The 13,292-nt window shown below is 41.3% G+C and overlaps 2 protein-coding genes across 4 annotated transcripts in view; one reads left to right on the plus strand and one right to left on the minus strand.

The window, feature by feature from the left end:
- LanB1 (laminin subunit beta-1) overlaps window positions 1–10,453 on the plus strand; it is a 123,189-nt gene extending 112,736 nt beyond the window's left edge. Inside the window, exon 19 of the mRNA XM_065230929.1 lies at window positions 10,439–10,453. Within this exon, the coding sequence (XP_065087001.1) occupies window positions 10,439–10,441 (3 nt within the window). The 3' untranslated portion in view covers window positions 10,442–10,453. The remainder of the gene's footprint in view (window positions 1–10,438) is intronic.
- Window positions 1–13,292, minus strand: part of LOC135708797 (neuropeptide SIFamide receptor-like) — a 147,716-nt gene that overhangs the window by 17,886 nt on the left and 116,538 nt on the right. For all 3 annotated transcript variants that reach the window (XM_065230946.1, XM_065230947.1, XM_065230948.1), the window contains exons 2-3: window positions 11,165–11,670; window positions 10,758–10,939 (exon numbers count right to left, since the gene is read on the minus strand). In XM_065230946.1, the coding sequence (XP_065087018.1) occupies window positions 10,758–10,939; window positions 11,165–11,400 (418 nt within the window). In that variant the 5' untranslated portion in view covers window positions 11,401–11,670. The remainder of the gene's footprint in view (window positions 1–10,757; window positions 10,940–11,164; window positions 11,671–13,292) is intronic.

Genomic DNA, 13,292 nt, shown 5'->3' on the forward strand with positions numbered 1-13,292 from the left:
TTGTTACAGTTGATCACTTTTCCGATTATTTTGACGTAGATGAACTCACAACGCAAACATCAGCAGCAGTAATAAAAGTCTGTAAGCGCAACTTCGCAAGGTTCGGAAAACCACAGGAAGTCAGCAGTGATGGAGGACCACAGTTTATGAGTGAAGAGTTTAACATGTTTTGCCAGTATTGGGGAGTAAAACACAGTGTTTCAGCACCATACCACCAGCAAGGAAATGGCAAGGCTGAATCTGCGGTCAAAATAACCAAATCACTCATGAAGAAAGCTCGAGAATCCAACCAGGATTTCTGGGAACTTCTACTACAGTGGCGAAATACACCGAACAAAACTGGAAGTTCGCCAGTTCAGCACCTGTTTAATCGTCGAACACGCTTCGGAGTTCCGATGTATGAAGGGAAATATCTTCCGAAAATAGAGGAGAACTTGAGGGAGAAGATTACTGTCCAACGTCAGCAAGCCAAAGCCTACTATGATCGAAAGACTCGCGCACTTCCCGAGTTGGAGATCGGACAACCTGTGTTTGTTAAAATGAAGCCTACCGATACGGAATGGAAAAACGGAACCGTAATCAACCCAGTTACGGATAGGACAACAGTCGTAGCTATCGGTGATCGTGAGTATCGTAGGGACAATACGATGATCAAGACAAGGTTTGCGCAAAGACAGGATTCGCTGGATGCAGTACCAGTTAAAGTGGAACCGAATATAGATCTACAGGAAGTTTCATCGTCTGTCGGTCGCAATCCTGCTGCAGTGACTGCTTCACCAACCATTCCCGAATCCACTTGCCCCAGACGGTTCGTCCAAATGCCTAAGAAGTTCCAAGATTATAATATGTTTTGATTCATTGTTTAAATGTAAAGAAAAGGGGATGTTACAGAGTATGTTTCCATTGTCATACCTTCTGTATGCACCACACCTAACAAGCATTCACATTGATTAGTTTACCTTGTTCTGTATACCTTGAAACCTGAATAAAGTCATTATTAGTTCAACCGTACACAAGTAACCATGTGCTTCTTTGACAATTTCCCTCACCTGAATAGCAACCCCCGGTACGCAAGTAGCGTTATGGTAGAGGTTGGTAAATGTGCCATGCCATTGGTACGGTTGCTCTAAATGAATAAAAGTAAAACTAAATTCATTGTAGGGGAAATGGCTCTAAGATTGGGTCCATCGCTAAAAATCTGCTATTTATCAATTTTATTGGGACGGTACTAATGGATATTTTTGGACGCTATTGAAAATTTAGTCGAATGCTGAATTTATGTATGGGCCCAAATTAGGGGTATTTAGACCGACATTACAACCGACAACGAGTAAAAGAGAACGTTTCTGTTGTAATTGATGATGAGACTATTGATCGCGTTCGGGAGATTAAATATCTCGGTGTATTTATTGATGACAAGCTTAAGTTCAATTCTCACATTGACAATGTCATCAAGAAAATTTCCAAGGAGTATGGAATTCTATGTCGATTGCAAAACGATTTAACTATTGCCAGTAAAATACAGCTATACAAATCAATCATTCCATTTTATTTCTGGCCAATGAAACACAAATATCCAGATTACAGCGCTTGCAGAAGATAATAATGCGTTAGATTTTGACATGTAATAAATTCACAAACACTAGTAGCCTTGCTGCCGAGCTTGCTCTAGCCATCATCAGTAGGCTAGCGCGCCCAATGCGTGTTTGTGACGCGACCGAATTTTCGATCGTCGGAAATGCCCACTGTCTTACTGTCGAATTGACTTTCGGTTGCGTCGGTTGCCGATAACGCGTGCCTTCACACTTGATCAATTTAGATTGTCAAGTTTTGAACCCTCCACAGCATGCTTTTGGCGCTGCTGTATATGGACGATCAAATGTAAAATACTGTGGTAGCCACAGTATAGATATGTCAAAACCTCTGCATTTTCATTGATCCCTTCACGCTACACGGAGGATTGGTTTGCAGCGGGCTAGCGCGATGATGCTGGTGAAGCTTCGCGACCGTAGTCGTGTGTTGTTCGGCGAACAATGGCTCGTAGGACAGGCGGACGACGGTGGCTCGACAGAGGGGAGTCACACTACGTGAGCTTTGAATTGTCCGGAATGGAAACCTTCGTTCGAAGGTTTTGACCTCTCTACACTTTTCTGATGGGACTAGCTCAAGCTCGTTGGCTTGGTCCTCTGTTTAGCCTCGAAAGGCCCAATCACCATGAATATATTCACCACTAACCAACCACTAGTTTATAAGCCAAACTGTTTTAAGCTGTTGTTACACACTTTTCTTTAGCAGTACTAATTATTATCAAGGTCTGATATTCGTCTCACTATTTTAAACGTCAATTTGCGAATGATATACTCTTATACCCTGGACAGACTATGGCTTATATCATGTAACATAGGCTGGCTTGCAATGAGCACTCATATATAGGATTTCTAGTGAAAACTAGATGTACGAGTGCTCATTGCAAGCTAGCCTATATTACATGACATAAGCCATAGTCTGTCCGGGGTATAACGCACAATTTAGTGGTGGCTGAATTAAAAGGTGATTTAAGTTGGCTCCCGGTCGCGAAAAGTACATTTTATGTTAAAGATATGTGTTTATTTATTTTATTGTTTGTTTGAATATCTATTGTTCTTATATGTATTCATTCGTTTATACATCCCGGACGCCATGTTAGATTTTGTTCAAGCCATCATCACTTAGACATTTTAACACTATAAATCCATGTAAAATCTAAGTAAACATGCAAACATGAATACCTCTTCAAGTTTATCTATCTACACGGAACCAAATTTTGTTCATTTAGATCAAAAATATATATTTTCATTATATAAAAATATAAATAGTTCAAAGTAAATTGAAAACACATTTCCAACAAAAATATGTATGTTTGAATTAAATTCAAAAGCTTGTTTATTTCAACAATACATAATCTGGGTAAAAAATTTTCAGCGTGTCCGTTTTTCCTTGTTGTTTACATTAGGCAAACTCAACCGAAAACGGGTGGTAAGCGGCGAAACCGTAGTACATGGTCCGGAAACCCACGCAAGTAAGTGTTCCAAGCTCGACAAAACCAGTGGAACCCCAACAATATCAACGTCACTCCGTCGTTTTTGATGCCGATCCCCATATCATCCTCACCTCCACCATACGTCGAAAGAAAAACAGATCATCCCCCAACACCAAACGTAGAAAGAGGCCGCTATGAGGACCAGCGTCAGAAACGACAAAACGACGCTAATATCACAATGTTTCACCGGTTTTACTGAACTGGAACCCCCGGACACCCACTCCAACGCCCCCCCCCCCCGGATCTTGGACCTGGATCCCAACACATAGACCATACTTAATCACACCGAAAAATAGATGCCCTGTCTGCCGATTTCCATTTATTTGCTATCCATTTTAAATATTTTGTTTTATCCCGCATTCAAATGCAAACATAATTTCAAAATATGTTTTTTTATGCATGTTCAAAATAAACATATTTATTTTTGATCACATATAGTTGTCAAATCAACCAAACATATTAAAATATTCACGTTTATTTTCAACACGAATATTTTTAAAATAAACGTAAAAATATTTTTGTTTTAAACATTATTAACAATGGCTTCAAACATAGAATACGTTTGAAATCAACCTAGTCTATGTTTGTGGTCAGAAAAAAAAACTGAGTTTAAGTTTAAATTTACCTCAAATATGTTTGTTTTGACGGTAAATTTTTCTGCGTGTATATTTCATCTAAGTTTCACAGCTTATCACATTGGTTTTAATATGATTTGTTATGAATGTTATTAACATCATGTACATTTCAGATTATTTTTAATTCATATACGTGTGGCAGTTAAATTTATGTGAAAAAGTTGTTGAGTGCGGATTGACAGGCTTACCACCCTCCCGGCTGAAACACTCAAAAATAATCACAGTGATTATTGACTTCCGCTAATAGATACGCCATCCGAAAACCATGGCTGTTGTTCATGGCTTTCTTATAGCTAACCACAACTTCTATTTAAAAAATGTGCTTGCAGGAAATTTTTTTCAGGTATGTATAATTTAACTTCAGATCACTTTTTGATTGATGGTAAGGAACAAAAGTTATCAATAATTAAAGATGATGGGGTCTAATGATCATGCTCATTGAACTACTGAGTAGGCAACATTGGCGTTTCTGGCACGTGGAAAAGAGCCCAAAAATCATGGCTACTATGCCACACTGCACAATTGGCTGCAAAACGAGCATCAGCAATGTGGTAGTTGAGAAAATTTCAAGGGGTAGGTCACTCCGCACAGTGTGTCAAAAGATGGGCACACCTGGGCACTTTCATTGGCACCCATGGCTAGAAATTTTCATAATATTTAAAGCTACTGGCAACACTGTACTATATCTGTGCTAGAAATACTCAGAGGGAGAGTATTTCTAATCTGCGCCTGCTCTGTACATGTGTCAAAATGTTATTCATTGTTGTCGACCTAGTTGTCGACACAATTCAATTTTTGGTCACATAACTGCAACCGTGAATTTCCGGCGAAGTTCTGCCAAGGATTCCTCACAGCGCACATATTAAGACGATCGAACTGTTCAAGGATCTGGTGCGGAAGGCTTTGGTGTTTCAGAACAGTTTGATCAAAGTTGGGAAGGGATCCGGTGCCGGTGGTGTAGTGGTAAGCGTAACTGCTTTCCGATGGGTCTGGGTTCAATCCCAGCTGAGGTCGGTGGGATTTTTCTGAGGCATAAAAATCTCTGGTCACGTCTTCCTTCGGAAGGGAAGTAAAGCCGTCCCGGCCCATGTGTGTTGAATGGGTGCGATATCCTACGCAGGTGTGGAAGATGCCTTCCTGCACATTCAATGGATGGCAATCGATGTCCGTCGGTGATTGGCACTAGATTGCGGAACAGAGACCGACGTTAAATAAAGGAAAAGTTGGGAAGGGGGCTGATTGAAAAGATGATCATGAAGGGACTGCTACTGGTCATAATGCCGATTCGGAATGTGATTAGTGAGTTGGTTAGGAGGAAATGAAGGGACGGTTGAAGACGCTGCTAGATTGATTTAGGGAGGGGAGATTCGTGACGGAGCTGAAATCACAGCCGAACGAGGTTTAGTGGAATTGTAAGATGTTGATTGGTCAGTTGTTTGGCTTGAAGGTGAGCTCCTGAAAGTTGACATCGGTGTGTTGATTAAAGGATAGGTTTAGATCTCGGACACGACCCTGGTAACCCAGTGCTGGAAATAAAATTTTTATAGGCTTGGCGGGGAAGGTGTCCGAACGCAGCTTTTAGAACTCTATGAGGTACGCATTGATTATGAAATCTGAAACCAGTGTTGGCAAAATCAGAAATCAATTGATATTTTCCCGCTCTCATGCGCTCGCAATATCACGCGTGATATTGGAACAAAATATCATGCTTGATATTGATTTTTCAAGCTCCTTTGATATTGCGAGACTATTCACAACGTGCAAAAATCAAGATGAGAGTTGACTCGACACAAAAATGATTCCATTGCACATCGTTTTCTTAGAAAGAGAAAGCATAGTTTGCTATCTCTTTTTAATCTTTACCGATGGCAGACGCGAAGGGACTGCTGCAAGCTGCTGGAAGTTTTCGAGCATTCGAGGTTAAAGCAAAAATCCTTAAGTTCAATCTCACCACAGTTTGGTGAGATTTGCAGTTGGTGAGTTTTGTTAGCTTGATATTCCAAGCTGCGATATCACAGCTTGCAAAATCAACCGAAGTTGTTTGCTTGTTGATTTTTGTCTACGAAAATCAAGCGTGATCTTGGGCGTTGGTGAGATTTGATTTTTTGATATTTTTCCAACGCTGTCTGAAACACAGAAGGTCGTAAGGGGATCGGTTTACATACAAAGGCCACCATCTGGCCGTAGTAGTTTTATCAGTGTTCGTTTACCATGTTTGATTCCGTAACGCTTCACCACTTCGTTGATCAGCCAACCGACATTCAGTTCCATGATTCGTTCCTCATCGTAACTGACATCGATGATCACTCGGACTATGTTCGGAGGTAGAATCTTCACCGGCGTTTGCTTTCCTATCATCGACAGATCCCCAGCTTTTACAGGTGTTCTCTGGCCGGCACTGCTTTTCGCCAGAGACATCACACTTCTCTCCATTTGTCCGATTCTTGGACTGTTTGACCGTGTAGCCATATTAAACCCCACCTCCACCAGGGAAGTTTGATTTCGGTTGAAACTCCCACTAGAACGCTGGCGACGCATCTATGACTGAGTGGATGGCTTTCGGAAGTAGCTCCACCGGTTGGAAACTAACGATTTAAAATTGACTCACTACTTGACTAGCCTATTGGTCCCAAGCAAATCGACTAACGTACCCCATTCTCCCCGCTATGAAAGTTTGGCAGATAAAATGAGGGATTCGTGGATTTTCCTATGTTTCGTGGGGTGCATCGATTAGCTTGGGACCGGAGATAGTACCAGAGCTGAGCCAAAAAGTTGAGCACGTTTTTGCGGGACCTTCTGGTCTTAAATTTACTTCTATGGTAGCTCCTCCCGGAAGCGTTCATCAGAATCTGAAGAGCATCCGGACCAGTTTAAAGATGCACACTCGCTTCGTCTACTTACCACCGTCACCTGTGGTTCATCCGAGTCCACATCATACTCCAATCCAGTCTGGGGGTGAGACACTTCTAAATTTCAATTTAAGATGGTCGGGAAATCTCACGCTAGCGAATCAATCTACAAAAAATCTTTTTTCGTCTCTTGCATCTATTTCCATCTACTCGCATCGCTCTCCATCTTTTCGCAGGAAATCTCTCACAGGCTTCGAGGATCTCACAGCAGCAAAGCAACATTTTTCCTGTATCTTAGATAAAGTCGCCCCCCTCGAATCCAGTAGAAGTTATTGTCCTGTCGGAAATTAGAAGTGCCTCTCGAAGAACGAACGCTCGAAGCTTCGATTCGGTGGTCGAGGCCGTTGCTTGTTAGCGAAGACAACAAATCAAGAAGACTGGCAACTTTGCCAAAATTCAAGCGACAGATACAGTAGCGCTTCGCTTGAGTGAAGGTGGAAGCAACGCATAGAAAAATGAGCAAATACACAAACTCTTCGTCTGAGGATGTTATCTTTGCTATCAAGTTCGTTCGAAGCATTTACCTTTGAGCGGCGGATGACGCGATTGTACCTGTCCCATAGCGTTCGTATGAGAAAATGGAAGAGTTGCCAGTCTTCTTGATTTGTTGTCTTCGTTATTAGGTTCAGTGTAGTCCTTTTTCCGAGAGAATTTGGGAGCAACGAACCGAGAGTGACGACAGTTAGGATCTGGGATAGGATTCCACTGCTTGTTGTTTTGTTTCTTCAAAATAAAACATGTGTTACTGTCAGTTTAACCGAGTTGCCAAACATACCATTATACAAACATTCAGTCTGATGACACTGTTGGCACTGTCGGCACATTGAGAAATAAGTGTGTAGAGTGATCACCCCTTGGAAATTTTTCACATGAAGTTTTTCTCAGTGCTATGAGAAAAAGGATGGAAGGCGATGATTCAAATGGTTTGTGCACCGGCAGTTTCTAACCAAATGAATTGAATTGAAGTGTGCCGTGGCTGCTATTAGACGCGTTTGTTTTCGGTCGCTGGAGTTGTCGGTTCTGATTTCGCCGTTGGTCGCGAGTTGATTCGGCCGGTGATGAGCTGGCGCTGCGTCTTCCAGACTGTACTGTTTATAACACCGATTGAAGAAGAAGCGGCAGTATATCTGTGGGAGCTCTTCGAAATCATCGTGATGTCATGGATTCCTTTGCAGCATATCGGGTGTGATCTTTCCTTTTTCTCTCTTAACTTTCATTCCATTATTATATGAAACATTATATTCTGGGGATGGGAGGGTCCACCAGGGCACCTGATTAAAGTGAAATGGATGGGAGAGTAGAAATGCCAACTCCTTGTCTTTAATATTCCGTGAATAGAGGGCGGGCTCTTCTCCCCACTCATTGTGGCATTCTCCTGTTGGATGGCCTGTTTTTTGATCAGTTATATGATCCTGTTGTTAGAAGGAGATTCTCATTCATCCCGTGGATATACCGTTTTTGGCCCTGGCAGGTTGGGTGCAATGAGAGGTTATTAAACTTGATCAATTCAAACAGCGAGGATAATCCACAGTCCATCGACAGGTGTCTTGCTATAGATTTGAATTGAAATTTTGGGTAGCTGCGGAGCGAAAATTTCAAAATTTGCATCAGTCTAATGGTCATTACTTCACATGCTCTCTACTCGTGATCACATTGTTTGCTAGTCACGTTTTATGTTACAGTTGCCATCATCATCGCCCTCGTCGGGTTTGAATGGTTTTTTAGCATCAACTCGATCATTAGTGGTGTGTTGTGATATGAGGGGGTATGCGGCCTTAGAGCGGTTGGTTTTGATTACTGAGCAAAAACATCGTGGATTCAACCCCAGGCCCGTTCATATTTAAGAGTCTGGTTAGGCGCTTTTTTCATAACATGAACACATCACTAAACTTCAGTTCAGTGTACCGTTTACCAAAACAAATCCTGCTGTAAAGCTTACTGTTTATCCACCAACCTAGCGATTTTTCGTAGAAGTGAAGATGATTTCTGGGCTTCCATCACTCGCTTAATCATATTTTGTCGTGTAGTGTTGAGATGCTCGATAACCCTGGAGGGATCGGTTTTGCTTAATGAGCAGAATATCATGGGTTTTTTTTTATCCCATGATCTCCCACAACAGAATAAACCACCATCGTTGGCTTGCGAGAGCATAAAGCGCAGTTAATAACCAAAAGTTGAATAGTTTATACCATGAACTTTGGAAAGGGTGTATGCGTGATCCAGTTTGGAAGACATTGTTGGCTGCTTTCAGAGACGTCGCTTCATTTGAATAACTTTTTGTTGAGTCGGTCGTAGATTGTGGTAATGTAAGGGGTACGGTGGCTATAGAGCAACTCTTTTTGCTTAATGAGTAGAAGATCATGGGTTAAAACCCAAAACTTCATTACATTACTAAGTTAATATCCCAGGTACCATTGCAAGTTTTATCAAGGTTTTAAAACGTATACAAGTCCAATTCATGGTCTACAGAGCCCTCATAAAACCAACATTGTTACTTGGGATATCCAAGCCTCTAATGTAGAAAATTGTTAATAACAGAAATTGGAGGACCGATTCAGAAAAATACACACTTTGAAATTTTTACAGAAATCTGTAAAATTTTACCGAAATCTCAACAGCTGAACGTTCGGTAAACAGTTTCGCAGATTTATTGTAATTTTTCACAAATATCTGTGAATTTTTCACAGATATCTGTAAATAATTACAGGAAAACTGTAAAATTGTTTACCGAACGTTCAGCTGTTGAGATTTCGGTAAAATTTAACAGAAATCTGTAAAATAATCTTAGTGTGTAATAAGTATACTTAGACAAATGTGACGTACGCCTGAATCGGTTCGGAAGACATTGTTAATTACTTTGGATGATTTCATTTTATTGTGATAGCTTCTTGTAACCGACAATGAACGATCGTCGGTCGTAGCTTGTTGTGATGTAAGGGGCACGGTGGCCTTAGAGCGACTGTTTTTGCTTACTGAACAGAAGTCCGTGGGTCAAAACTCAAGCCTCTTTACATTACTGAGTAGATAGGGTCGCGTCATTTGCTTAACAGGTTTTAAAAGGTCGCATCACTTTCCAATTCCACTAACAAAACGTCCTTCCCGTGACAACCGTGGAGATGCAGAGGTATACTCGGTCTCTAGTAGCAACGGTTGTTGAAATGAAAATCTTTTCCCTCCCCGATGACCGTAAGGACGTGGCCGGGGCACCGTTATTGACCTCAAAAATATGTATTCTCCGGATTTTGTACACTGAGAATGGATTGCTAGTCCCAAGCTCCATTTATATGGTTCTTTGTACAAATTTCGCTAAATCTGGTAAATCACGGAGTAGCAACTACTGAAATGTATGCTCATGCTCATGCTTGTGAGTGTGAGTGCGTGAATATGCATAAGAATCTCAAGCGTGAATTTTGTTTGCCGCATTCCCACGCGAGTTTATTCTCGCAGGGAGGCTCAATGAATGAGAACACTGCTGCCTACAAAATCTTGAAGCAACGACTGATTCCGTAAACCATGGCTAAAGCTTGCATTGTCTGTTCTAATAAAACCATTTTAAGATCAATGAAAGACCATGCGCCTCCACAGAATAACGGATGAGAAGTACCAACCCATTATCCTGCCGCCATCATCGTTTCTATTATTCACCATGCCACAAACACCCCATTAGAAGACCTAATCCAAGTCGATAAAATCATCAAGCGGATTCAGTCGAAATTTCCCAAAAAAAGCATCATGGACGTTAATCCCGTACTCAATTTTAAAGCTCGTCTTGTTCCTGCTGCGAGCCAAACAAGCTTTGTTATTTGGATTTGTAATAAAATGAAGCTAAAGCCATATTTGGTAACGAGCTGCTGCCAAACGATGATGTTAGTGACTTTTGTTTGATAAGTTCCATCGAAAGCGTCGACACACGTCCCCAATCCTAAGCAAACACATTGCCTTGAACCGTTTCTTTTCTGCTTCCGAGCGTGTATTAAGAGAAAATTGCTTTGGTGATATTGAAAATCTTCGGCCAGCTCCGATGTCTGGAGGAGTGAGTCTGTCAACCCCGTTACGTTCACGTGATTACATTTTATACTTTAGTTCAATTAATTAAATTTGTTGCTAATTTATGTCGAACTTAAAATAGCTTACCCGGATAGAGATTACCGATGAGCGTGAACGGTAGGCAGAGGAAATTGACCAATAAATCAGCGTACGCCAGATTGACGATGAAGCGATTGGTCGGGGACCGCATCAGGGTGCTCTTCTTCACGACGATAACAACCGAGATGTTGCCCAGTAGTCCGACGATGAATATCAGTGCATAGGCCACGCTGAAACATATAGAACGTTAAGAAAAAAAAAAGTTACATCCGGAAAAACAATAGAGAAGGTGTGAACTCTGCATCTATCTGATTGATGGACGGAGAAGGTTTAAATTTAGATTTATGTCAAACCGTAAATCACGTCAAGTGCCTTCTTAATGGGTCATTCCCTGTCGAAGCGGCACACACACACACACACACTTTCTCAAGTTCAAACGGCAAATTTATACTAACCTCAGCAGTACCGTCCCGACCAGCCCGTATCGTAGCTCATAGGCCGGATCGATTGCCAGCAGGTCGTAATCCTCCACTTCCGCTTCCAGCTCGTCGAATTGCGACCGGGTAAGATTGGCCAGTGTAGCCGACGACGATGGCGATGCCATTGATTCCAGTTCATAGTGCACGACGAAGCAGGTCCAATTGTTGCTCGATCCGATGCTCGTGGAACAGTTAATTGAATGAGATTCCATCAGAAAAATCCGATAATTGATGGAATGGGGTGTGGTTGCCACCACCTTCCAGTCCAGTACCGTTTCACAAGCTTATCAGCTGGACGCGTAGTAAACGCCCTGCCCAGTCGTCAACTACAGAGGATAACGAGCGGAGGTGGAAGAGATAATTTAATGCCTTTTCCGATTCATTGGCGTGCGTTGTTGTTGTTGATTTTGCTCTGGTATTCCGACTATGTGGAGAAGATTTAGTCGAAGACGGAAGCTGGAACTGTTGCGAGCGGCAGTAAACTGCAAATAAGAGAAAAGATGTAGGATATCGTTAGAGAAGAAGATCAGTGCTATAAACTTTGGGGTGGGCTGGTCTGTGTGTACAAATCCTGGCACGTGGCTGATCAAAATTCATACGATAAGCTAGATTAAAGTCGTTCGAGAATGTAAGTTTGGGCCCTATTTTCTCCATCTTTGTTCTCTTCTCTCTTCTCTGTTTTTTCTCTCCAAGTGGAAATCCATATTGCGTGTCTTTAATATACATTTGAACCATTTGTTTTTAACGCCGTCCAAAAATAAAAGACTGTAGGCTGCAGTTGTTTCTACGATAGACCGCACACTTTTACGCGGGACGTAATCCATATTGGACGTAAATCATAGAACGTAAACAAACATTTCTCGCGTAACATTTGAAAAGGGCCTTTCATCGTTGATCTATTCTCTTCATCGATTTTATCTTTGGTTTACCACTGAAACATAAACGAATTTCTCGCAGTCCAGTTCGACCGAAGATGATGTTAACCAGAGACGATGTTTTATAAGAGACGCGCGGAGAGAATAAAAGTAAATCTGGTTGCACGGCTATCTAAGTTATTTTGTCTGCCAGGTTTGGCAGCCCACAATTTTGTGTCTACTTCAAGTGACTCTTAATTTGAGCGAATAGTTTTTTGATTGTTTCAAAGTGAAGTCAAATATATCAGTGTCAGTGAAGTGAAGTCAAATATATCAAATTGCAGCGGATATTTTACAGAGCGTTGCTCAACATTATGCAATCTGCGGTTCATGCTTCCTACCCTGTATTAATGAAATTTCGATTATTTTTCGAAGGGACGGATCTGCTTTTGTAAACAATGCATTTTCTCGTCGATTTGGCTTAACTGGTCCCTTATTTTCAAAAATTCGACTAATTTATAAATTCAACCTCTTAAAATGTTCGTTTTGGTTTGAAAACAAACATACGTACGTTAACGTTTAGAGGTCGCTCATCGACTCTAAATGAATGGTAGTGTAGGAGACCACCCATGCCTCGGCGACCACGCTACCTCAGTGTACACTGCATAGGTATCACCATGAAGCCATGGTATAAACCATGAAAAGTGTTCAAACTAGAGGAACAGGATTTTTCAGTAATCCAAGGAACACATCTTAGTCCTTGTTACTTTTTATGCCTTGTTGATAGTGACAAGACTCGGCTTTGTCTACCGAGGATGATCTTGAAAGAAGGAAAAAAATTAGTTAGTTGTCTTCATCTATGTGATTCCTAATCTTCTATTCGTTGTTCCCTAGTTTGAAGTGGTTAAGACTAGGGTTCTAATGCATGGTCATTATCGGTGTCATACCTTAATTTTGTTGCTAAGGAATCCAATTTTAATTGACAAAGTGGCGCGCCTTTGGAGGGTGTTTCAACACTCCAAAGGGTATAAATAGCGGGACCTTTCAATTAGAGTCGGATCCTTGCGATAAATGCAAGAGTGACAACTGTAAAAAAATCGAATACTTCATCATTTCTCAATAGTGATGGAGTAATACGACATGCACTAAACTAAGGACACGGGATATACTAAAGGGTGATACGGTCAAAATTTGGTCAAGGGAAAACGCGTGTAAATCGGTGAAATCGTTTATTTAAAAACTCAAATTAA

This window comes from Ochlerotatus camptorhynchus, unplaced genomic scaffold, assembly GCF_037179485.1.
Source record: "Ochlerotatus camptorhynchus isolate MF236.1 unplaced genomic scaffold, CSIRO-AGI_Acam_v1.1 ptg000335l, whole genome shotgun sequence".
Lineage (NCBI taxonomy): Eukaryota > Metazoa > Arthropoda > Insecta > Diptera > Culicidae > Ochlerotatus > Ochlerotatus camptorhynchus.